Raw genomic sequence first — 11,439 nt, forward strand, 5'->3', positions numbered from 1 at the left:
CATTTCATGTGGTTAATATATTTGCTTCATCATGACATTGCTTTAATTAGAAAATAAACCATTGCCGTGTGGTTTTTTTTGTCTATGTAGATTTATGTCTAGAAGAATAGGGGTAGCTAGGAATGCCACTGGAACTCAACATGCTGATTTGCCTGCATCTGTTGCAGTCGTTGATCTAAATAGTTTGGTGTTGCAAGATGTTCCCACCACTTATAACGATGAATACAACAATGCTTCAAGCTCTTTGCTATTTTTAAACAATGGAAGCAACCTTTCCCACACATTTGCATCAATTTTTTGAACAAAAGATTCCCGTGAATGATGTTTGAGCCCCAATTTTGGAAGCTGGGACTAGTTCTCATCCAATTTCTATACCTGTTTATCTTCCTGATCGTGCTACTGTGCATTGTCTATTAGCCAAAGATATTCAAAGTGTTCATTCTGTTGCGAATTTGCTCATCACTGGGCAAGCCGCTTATCAGAGAAAAAAAAAAAAAAAAGTACGCAATCTTCCGAAAAAGTGTATGCAATCTTCCGATGTGGCTTTCTTTGCATTCTCTTGCTACTTTGAAAATTTGACATTTCTTCGTTGATCAACTTCTATGAGTTAGTTTCATTTACGCTTCTTTTAATCTTTGTTTTCTATAGGAAATGATCCAAAATATGTTGGTTTGGGATTAAGAGATTGCCAATGTCAATACTGCAATGCTCTGTTTTGGCCTACAGAGCAGACAAAGCATCGTGCTAAGCATACTTCCTCTGTTTCAATCCCATAGTTTACTGCATGTTGCATGAGTCAAAAAGTACACTTCGCACGCTCTAAACCCACTCTAGCTTATTTGGAACATTTATTAAACCCCACGAATTCTCAAGCCCTTTCGAAGTTTAAAACAAATATTAGATCATATAGTTCAATAATGGCATTAACTTCAATGGGGGCCAAAGTTGATCCGTCAATCAACAAGGGTCAGGGTCCATATGTTTTTAAGATTAATGGTTAGGTACATCATTTGATGGGTCCTTTGTTGCCTCCAAAGAAGACAATCCTAAATTTGCACAGCTATACATTTATGACACTCAATATGAAGTCAATAATCGTATCAATTGTTTCAACGGATCAGAACTGTCTGAAAAACTTGATTAACAGATTGTTGGTGGCCTCATCAAAATGCTGGACGAGTGTAATGAAGTTGTTAAGCTTTTTAGGCTCGCCAGAGATAGGATTAATGAAGGGTCCACAAGTAATTTAAGGCTGTGTTTATATGGTGTACATACCAACCGTGATGTGCAGCATAATTTGCTAGCGTGTGACAAGATAGGTGGGTTAATAGTTGGGGACATCAGCCAATTCCACACTGAAAGAGACATTGTTGTGGAGCATAAGACTGATGGCCTACAAAGAATTACAAAGATACATCCTAAGTACATGGCACTTCAATATCCTCTTCTTTTCCCATACGGTGAAGATGGTTATAGGAAAGGTCTTCCCTGTAATCTTAATTTCAGGGGGAAAAAAAACCAAAGGATGGCAATGGCGTATCAATGAGAGCATTTTTTGGTTATCAAATTCAAGATAGACCAAGCCACACTGACACCCTGTTAAAAGGTGGTAGATTGTTTCAACAATACTTGGTTGATGCATATGTGACGCTTGAAGAAGTTAGATTAGATTTCATTAGAGCAAATCAAGGTTCTTTGAGAACAGAATGTCTTAAAGGAATTCATGAAGCGCTTAAAGCAAGAAATGCAGTTGGTTCTACTGTTGGCAAGAGGGTTATCCTGCCAACTTCATTTACTAGCAGTGTTAGGTACATGATAAATAATTATCAAGATGCCATGGCTATATGTCGCCACTTTGGAAATCCTGATTTATTTATCACTTTAACCTGTAATGCTAAATGGCCTAAAATTATTGAAGATTTGCATGATAAACCTGGTTGTAAAGCTGAAGACAGACCAGATCTAATTTCTAGAATTTTTAAGGCAAAGCTTGACCATATGATTAAATACCTCAAATCAAGAAAACCTTTTGGCAAGGTCGAATCTAGTTAGTATATTATTCTTGGCCAATTTTTTCCCTTTATTTGTTTTTGTCTTTTTGCTGCAAATCTAAAGAGTCTATAATTTTGATGTCTTTGCATTCTATATTGATAAACAATGCTTTACACGATGGAGTTCCAAAAAAGAGGTCTTCCTCATTATCATATCGTACTCTGGGTCAAAAAAATATTATAAGTGTCATTCTTTTTATGATGTTGATTCTATAATATCAGCTGAGATTCCTGATCAAAGATATGACAAAGCTGGGTATAATGCAGTTTCACAGTACATGATGCATGGTCCATGTGGTACTACGAATTAATTTTCACCTTGCATGAAAGAAAACAAGTGTTCAAAAAAAAAATTCTAAATCTTTCACAAGTGAAACCACTTTTTTTGACGTGGGTTTTGTTAAGTATAAGTGTCGAGATATAGAAAATTTGTTTGTTAAAAAAAACGGAATCAAGCTTGATAATGCATTTGTTGTCCCTTACAACCGTGAGCTATTATTGAAGTATTAAGCAGATATAAATGTTGAATCATGTTGTCAATCAACACTCATTAAATATCTTTTTAAGTACATAACTAAAGGTGTTGATTGGGCTAGAGCTGCTTTTGAGGATGAGGAGTTTGATGAGATTGTAGCTTATCTAAACTGTACATACTTATGCCCTAACGAAGCAGTTTGGAGATTGTTACAGTTTCACATTCATTTTGGAGAACCATCGGTTGAGAGGTTGTCTATGCATCTTCCATCTGACCAAAATGTTATTTTCAAAGAGACCGATGATCTCAACCATGTTGTTAACCACCCTAATCTTGAAAGCACAATGTTAACACAATGGTTTCGAACCAATGTCCAAGACCCTGATGCACGTGAGTTATCTTACGTTGATTCCTACCAAGTATGTATGGAAAAATGATGAGAAACAGTGGTCCCGTAGAAAAAGAGGTAGATCTCTAGGTAGGGTTGCATATGTTCACCCTGCTGTAGGTGAATTGTATTACTTGAGGTTGTTGCTAAATTACCAAAAAGGCAATTTTGGATTTGACCATCTGAGAACCGTCAATGGCGTACTTCAATCCACATTTTGAGCTGCATGCACCTTTCTTGGTTTATTAGGTGATGATAAGGAATGGAATAACGCTATGCTTAACTCACTGCATCATCCTCTCAGCTTAGGCAATTGTTTGTCACATTGGTTCTTTTTTGTGATGTTGTTGATCCATCAACTTTGTTTCAAACGCATTGGAAGACGATGTGTGATGCCATTATGAAAAACATGATGAATGTTTTTGGCCTGCAAGATGTCTTTAAGTACCAAGATGAAGTTAAAAATTTACTTTTGTACGAGTTAGAAAAACTGTTTGTTGCTGCAAATAGTTCTTTGTCGAAACATCACCTACCACAGCCAAATAATTTGACAATGGATAGACTTTCAAATAGAAGTTTGAGAGAAGAGTTAGATTATGATGTTGACAAGCTGAAACATGAGCACTCACTCTTAATCAACCAGTTAAATAGAGGGCAACAATATGTTTATGACAGTGTCATAGAAACAATTCACAACAACAGATCTGGCCTATTTTTTGTGCATAGTCATGGTGGCACAGGCAAAACTTTTTTGTGGACAACCATCATTGTTAAAATTAGATCCCAAAATCAAATTGTTTTAGCGGTGACTTCATCTGGAATTGCCTCCCTATTTCTTCCTAGTGGTAGAACAGCTCACTCTAGATTTAAAATTCCTATCAACATCACATATTGTTCAGTTTGTGAAATAAAAAAAAGGGACTCATCTTGCAAAACTAATCACTGAAGCTGTTCCTATTCTCTAGGACGAAGCCCCCATGTATCATAAGCGATGAATTGAAATTCTTGATAGATCCCTTCGTGATGTTCTTAAAGGGTCAAAACCAGGTTTTGACCATTTTCCATTTGGGGGTAAGCCGATTCTTTTTGGAGGTGATTTCAGGCAAATTCTTCTTGTTGTTCCAAACGGAAGCATCGCTGACGTTGTTGAAGCTTCATTGACAAGTTCATATCTTTGGCCTTATTTAACCATATTCTTTTTGAAGAAAAATAAGAGACTTTCAAAGACAGGTTTGGAAGAAAGGGAAAAACAAGAACTCGTTGATTTTGCAAAGTGGATATTAAACATTGGCAACGGTACTGTTGCTGGGTCTTTATCTTCTATTGATGAAGAAAGATGTTGGGTTCAAATTCTCGAACAATTCCTTACTCGTTTTTATGAAGATCCCATCAAAGTCATCGTTTCAGCTGTGTATACTGATTTCATGACAAATTTTCAAGATGTGCCATATTTGAAAGAAAGAGCTATTGTGACACCACGTAATGATACAGCTACTAAAATTAACAATTCTATGTTGGGTATGGTGCTCGATGACAGTCGTACCTATCTCAGTTTTGATTAGGTTTTCTTCAACAGAAAATTTAGATGTGCTTTATCCAATAGAATTTCTAAACCAACTTGATTTACCTGGTTTGCCACATCACAAGTTGGTTTTGAAAGTTGGCACTTGGCACCCCAGTGATGTTGCTCAGGAATTTAAACCAAAGTGCTGGGTTGTGTAACCGAACACGGTTGGTTGTGATGCAATTAAACGACATAATTATATAAGCAAAAATCATTACGGGAAGCAACATCGATGAAAAAGTTTTTATCCCCAAAATAATTACTGAACCATCTCAGCACAAATTTCCCTTTATCTTGCGAAGGCGACAGTTCCCTCTAAAAATTTGTTATGCGATGACAATCAACAAAAGCGAAGGACAATCTTTAAAAATTGTCGGTTTATATCTATAGTAGCTTGTTTTTTCTCATGGGCAACTATATGTTGCAGTGTCCAGAGTTACCTCAAAAAAGGGTCTAAAAATTGTTATTGCTTATGATTCTGACATGCCTTGCGGTTATACAAAAAACATAGTTTATAAGGATGTTTTAAAACATTTACACGAAGGTATAAGTTTGCATTGTTATTTTGTCCTTTTATTTGTTTTTCTAAACAAGACTCTGCTGTTCTTTGATAAATCTGCTTATTAAGTTTTCAATTTAGTTTGCTTCTCAATTTTTTTTGTATCTAGATTGATGGAGATGATGTCGCTTCATTGTCTGAGGCCATACCAGCCAGAAAACAAGCTCCAAATCAGGGTTTGTAGGATGTGGATCACAAAAACCATCGAAGATGTTCCTCATCCACATAGTCTAGATTGTGTGTTTGTTAATAAACAAGTGAGAATTTTGCACCTTTTTCATTATTGTAAGATGCTTACGTTTTTATGTATCCAAGTGTACATACTATGTTCTTGGTACAACAAATTTTATGGTCAAACATTCTCTAAAGTTCATAAACTAATTGCTCTATGCAATTCGCTGCCCAATTATTCATCACTTCCACATGATTAATGTTTGTGTGGTTAACTGTTTTATTGGTTTCAATCATGGGCCTCGATATCAATTTTTATACTGGGCCACTACATTCATGCAAATCCAGAAGAAATCAAAATTTCATCTTCTCCATATAATGGCATGTGTTACAATAAATTTCATTCTTGGAAAAACAAATTTTAGAGTGTGTTCTTGACACTTTTTGCTCTCTTTGCATTTCACTATAGATATTATATTTAATTTTGCTTAAACAAGTTTTTTTTACATATGTAAACAAAACTAAGTAGAAACCATCGATTCTTCTTTTTCTTGATTTGTTTTGTTTCTTGTTTTACCCATAAAAATATAATTAAAAGTTCATTTACAAGGTTGCTTCAGTTGCTGTCATTTCAATTCATAAACTAATCTTTACTGTTATGGTGTATTTTATCATAAATGATGTCTCTATGGCCACAGTTGTGCTATCCTCATTGATTTTGAGCTTCTTAAACCATATGTGTTAAATATTCTCCCGCTCATTTAATAATAGGTATTATTTTAATTTTCTCCTTCTAACAGGGGAATGCAGTTCGCGCAACTATGAAAGCTTGAGACATCCAATTTTTTTTTTTTTTTTTGACCTTCTGAGAGTTGGCAATGCATACGAGATTAGCAAATTTTGCGTTGTTCACAACAGGACATCGAGCAAAGTTGTCCTTCATCCTGCCTCAGTTGAATTAAATAGGAAAACCACAATCATTCCCATTGACAAAACAAACCAGGAGATCCCAAAGCAGTGGTTCAATTTGATTGACCTTGATCAACTTCATAAGCGAATCAACAACGATGTTGAGCTTACAGGTAACAAATTTGGTTTTACGTGTTGTACTAACATCTGAAATCATTATTATAATTTATTCATTGCCTTTTGTGTGCAATCATTTTCACCGCTAAATATCATTCGCTGATGTGTTTGGTTGTTTAACGGCTGTGCAGCCGATTGAAGATGTGACTATCCAAAACTCAAGAATTGTGAAGAAGAGGGATCTTAACCTGCAAGATATCAGGTCATTCATGTTTGTGTTAAGTTCAAATTACGCTTTATACATAAGGCGTCGTATTTATGACATATAAAACATCACATTTTTTTAAAATTACAGGGACGAAACAGTTAGGATCATCTTATAGGGAGAAGCTGCAACGACTTTTGAGGATAGTGGAATGCAATCCCTTTTACCACCCGTCTTCATTACTTTAACAAGCCTCAAAGTCAGATAATACCAAGGTTGTACCTCAACGTCCTTTCTTTGGCTACTTATACCTTCAATTTGTTGATTGTTATGTTTTATATATAGGAAATCCTGTTTTTGGAAACACTGGATCAACTGCTTGTTTTTTCAATCTAGAGATTCCACAACTCACTCAATACAAACAAAGGTAAATCAACAACCTTCCTTTAATAACTTTGCTGTTTATATTTCTTCAATTTATCTTTCTCAACCTAAACATACACGACACAGGTTTGAGCATTTGAGATCACCTGTTTGAATCTTCGAATCTTGGGCACCTCAGCTGGGATGTATGTAGACCGTGCTGTTAATCCTAATTTTGAGTCCAAAACGATTGATGAGCTCCTTCTACTTGATCCTGCTTTACACAAAGTTAGTCTCTTATCACATATCTGTTAACAAAAATCACATCTTTTTAATAATAAATTTTAGTGCTTCCTCCTGCTTGGCTATCTATTGCTTTTTTTCTTATTCATTTATATGTCATGTTTACAAGATGATGATTAAATGCATTTCATTATTTAAAAATTGTGTGATTCCATAACAGAATGCAAGTTTTGCATGCAAAGCGACTATTGTTGGATTCGATTTGACTAGAGGTTGGTGGTACAAGTTGTGCCCATTTTGCCATAAAGCTGTCAAGAAAACTTCCAGATCATTTGAGTGCAATGAATATGGTTTATTAAACAGATTACCTGAACCATGGTAATTTCTTTTACAATTATTTTACTGCTAACTGTTGTATTAAGCTGCTTAGTCATTTTTAAATTTCTTGCAATTATAAAATTTATGTGTCTTTTGATTTATATTTATACTTCGTGACTTAATCTACAACCTCTTGAATTGCCTCTGATATACATATGGATGGGAGTGTCTTTGGTTGATCAAAGTTTTGGAATACTCATGGACTTTTATTCAAAGTTGTTTTTGTAAACAAAGCATCTTTGTATTTGGATCACAACTAATTGGTGAGATAGGGTAATTGGTGAGAAAGGTACTAGATTGCTGATAAATGAATGACAAAGTTGCATGTTACATGTTGGATGTCAATTTGGGATTATTTTCTGTTTGTGTTGTTGAAGGAAATGGAATTTTCCCCTTTCATTATATTTGCAAGTTTCACAATCATGGACATTAAATGATGCATGTTATAGGTTGTTAATCTGTACCTAAGATAGAATATAATGCGGTATTTTATTGGTTCCTTGCTTTTTGGGCAGCTTCCATTCCATATTTTACTTCAAGATAGTTTAGTCATAGTGGTTTTTTTTTTTTTTTTTTCTTTTTTAGGATTTTGTGATCATTACATTCTTACACCCATTATTTGGTATCTGGTTAAATTTGTCGGCTTGATGAGATTAGTTTTGGTGGTGTTTGGTACTCAAGAATGTTGCATGAAAAAAATGCATAGAATAAATGAATTAGGAATCTATGTTTGCCTAATTTTTTTTAACTGCGCTGAAATCCAAAGGCTTATTTGACTGTCCATATATTTGATTTAAAGACATGTTTTACTATGGTTTTGCATTTACTGTGCATCCCATCTAGAAAAAAAAGGAGAAATGTGAGATCTGCGAAACTATTATCGTTTAGGTACACTTTGTTTTCATTTATTGTGATGTCTATAAGGACATGGGTTTTTCTCTTAATTTTTTATTAACATGCTTTTGGCAATCTATACTTTCAGAATGTTAATGGTAGTAATAACTGCCTAACATGAAAATATCCAACTCTTCCTTAGGTTCAAAATCAATCTTACAGTGGAAGACAACACAAATCAGCACAACTTCCTCATGTTAGGAAGGCACGCTGAAAAGATACTTCATGTTTCTTGCCACACTTTGGTAATAGAGGACAGATATGACAATCCCTTCACGGAGCCACCACCTCTGAAAAAATTGGTGGGCGAGATAAAAAGATTTTTGCTATCTTTTGGCAATCAAAATAGTGACTTTCCGAAAACGGACTTCATCATTTATGGATTGCTTCAAGATCAGCTGCCTTTGAACCCAGCGATTATCTCAATTGATCCACAAATGCCTGCTATTGCCGTAGGAAAACAAATTATGAGTGAAGCGACTCCCGCCCCAGCAACGCCTTCCCAGTAGCCAGATCACCAACCCCAATCGGTTGCAACTCCCAAAACTTCAAAGAGAGCATTGTTCATTGATCAAGCAAACAAACCTGACAGATTAAGTTTTCCTCTCAATTATCGTCTTATGTGTAAATCTTAATAAATATGGTTGCTTATCTTGGTTGTACATATGTGTTATGCAACTGATCAAAAACTATTAGCCAATCTTTTTGCACCACTCTTTGACATTTTTTTGCATACCTATCACGATTCTCTCTGACCTTATAAATTGTACCTTCATTCACAGCAAAAAAACTCACAACGAGCAAACAGAGACAACCAATTCTGCTAGAATTGCCAAAGAATTCCACAAATAGGTTGTCCCTAAGATTGACCCTGCCGACAAAGAGCCGATAGCTACGCTCAAAACAAAGTCTCAAGCCAAAAAAACCAAAGATAGGTAAATTAGAATTTGTTTTACGCATGCACGCCTGCATAACATCTATTATACCAATGTTTGCTAAACGATGATTCATGTTTTTTACTATAGTGTTGAAGATGTTTGCCCACAAAAAAAAAATGAATGACTGCAGTCTCCATTGTGAATTGCTACAATGCTGCTCTCCATTTTTTTGCCTTTAAAACATGTGTAGCTGAAAACTTAGTTGCTGAAACAACAACATAACATTTTTTTGAGTTTTTTTGTAACTGCTTAAACAGGTGCCTGTGCTGCAAGGCATGTATTTTGCCACCTGCACTTCAGAGGCAAAATGTGTGGACTGCATCTTCCTCTTGTAACTAATAGGTACAGGCATCCTACATCTCTATTGCCTTGAACATTTGGGGCTTCCTTTTTTTTTTTTTTTTTTTTTTTTTTTTGTAACTACTTAAACAGGTACCTAGGTTGTAGGGCATGTATTTTGCCACCGTAACTGCAGGGGCAAAATATGTGTGGACTGCATCTTCCTTTTGTAACTTATGGATGTTTTTTACTATAGTGTTGAAGATGTTTGCCCACAAAAAAAAAATATGAATGACTGCAGTCTCCATTGTGAATTGCTACAAAGCTGCTCTCCATTTTTTTGCCTTTAAAACATGTGTAGCTGAAAACTTAGTTGCTGAAACAACAACAGAACATTTTTTTGAGTTTTTTTTGTAACTGCTTAAATAGGTGCCTGTGCTGCAGGGCATGTATTTTGCCACCTTAACTTCAGAGGCAAAATGTGTGGACTACATCTTCCTCTTGTAACTAATAGGTACAGGCATCCTACATCTCTATTGCTTTGAACATTTGGGGTTTTTTTTTTTTTTTTTTTTTTTTTTTTTTGTAACTACTTAATGTGTGGACTGCATCTTCCTTTTGTAACTTATGGGAACAGACATACTACGTCTTTGTTGCTTTGAACATTTATGCTTGAAAGATTAGCTGCTAAAACAAAAACAACCTACTTTTTCACCTTTCACTGATCTATCTGTTTTATTCGTTCATGATTTTGTTGAATTTTTTTTCAAGTTACAAGTGTCTAATTCATGTGGTTAAGATTCGTGCATTCAAGTTCTGTAGCAACGCGCGGACATTTTTCTAGTCGTTTCTATGAAGATAATGAATTTTAGCAACGAATCATAAACAGTATTCATTGTTTCTGTAAACACAAATAATCTAACCATGAAAAAGGTAAAGTTAAAAAAGAAACACTACAAAAAATATGGTCTGAGGCTTAGAACACAATTGATTTTTGTTCTTTTCAATTTCGTTGAGCACATATATGTATTTGTGCTTTTAAATGTCAATGAACACAAAACTATCTCAATGTGTCTTCTAAAGAAAAAGGCACATTGGTGTCTTAAAAAAGTGTTTTTGTGCCTCTTAAAATTTGAGCACAAAAAACCGTGTCACTATTCACATATATCAGTAATTATAATCTTTTATTAATTTACCAACATACAAAAAATATGTTTAAACTATTTGGTCTTAGTGGTATTTCTCTTCATTTGTAAGTGAAAGGTTTTATATTCGATTCTTGCAAAAAAATAAATTGAACCACATTATTACTAACTCATTGTGAGACTTAGTGCACTCTCCCACCCTTTACTGTTAGAGGTGCAACTTGGGTTGAGCCAATCCGAACCCGTCCATATCCAACCCGACTTTAAACCAGAACAAGTGGGCTTTTTTAGTTATAACCCATCTAAACCTAACTCAATTTCAACCCGTTCATTGATTGGGTTGAGTTGGGTTGATCATTTGCCCGTCCATTTCCAACCCGACTAACCAAACTCAATCTAACCAGATTGTAACCCATATCAATTAATGCTCATACTACACCCAAGTGAGTCAAGTCCAAAAACCAACGCGCTTTCTAATATTTTTTTTAATAAATTACCTTTTATAATTACTTAAGCTTTTAGGGAGATTAACAGACTTTGACTAGTAAGCTCATATTTGTAGTCTCTAAATCCTAAAGCTTTATAGTAGATGGATTTATGAAATTAAAGTTAGCTAGCTTTGATGCTACTTGGCTTAATTTTTTTAAGAATTCTTGAAAACTAAGTTGTTACAAGATTAAACTTGAAAAAGTTGGGCAACCCAAATCCAACCCTAACTCAATTAAACTTGAACCCAAATGAACTCGAATGAAACCTAACC

At 34.9% G+C, this 11,439-nt stretch overlaps 1 protein-coding gene across 1 annotated transcript; it reads left to right on the forward strand.

Moving 5' to 3' along the window:
• The first annotated feature begins 1,542 nt into the window (after positions 1-1,542).
• LOC148697879 (uncharacterized) lies at positions 1,543-4,476 on the forward strand. Its single transcript, XM_088690322.1, has 5 exons — positions 1,543-2,047; positions 2,274-2,348; positions 2,632-2,945; positions 3,219-3,654; positions 3,962-4,476. The coding sequence occupies exons 1-5, from the start codon at positions 1,543-1,545 to the stop codon at positions 4,474-4,476; spliced, it is 1,845 nt and encodes a 614-aa protein (XP_088546448.1).
• The last annotated feature ends 6,963 nt before the right edge of the window (positions 4,477-11,439 follow it).

This window comes from Pyrus communis, chromosome 3 (genome assembly GCF_041283825.1).
Source record: "Pyrus communis isolate YQ-2024b chromosome 3, ASM4128382v1, whole genome shotgun sequence".
In the NCBI taxonomy this organism is placed as follows: domain Eukaryota; kingdom Viridiplantae; phylum Streptophyta; class Magnoliopsida; order Rosales; family Rosaceae; genus Pyrus; species Pyrus communis.

What these genes read in the sequence shown, in the direction of transcription:
- LOC148697879 (XM_088690322.1), top strand. Translation starts at nt 1,543, where the DNA reads ATGAGAGCATTTTTTGGTTATCAAATTCAAGATAGACCAAGCCACACT. An exon ending in CATGATGCATGGTCCATGTG is followed by an intron (nt 2,349 to 2,631) that starts GTACTACGAATT and finishes ACATAACTAAAG; the next exon opens with GTGTTGATTGGGCTAGAGCT. An exon ending in CTTACGTTGATTCCTACCAA is followed by an intron (nt 2,946 to 3,218) that starts GTATGTATGGAA and finishes TCATCCTCTCAG; the next exon opens with CTTAGGCAATTGTTTGTCAC.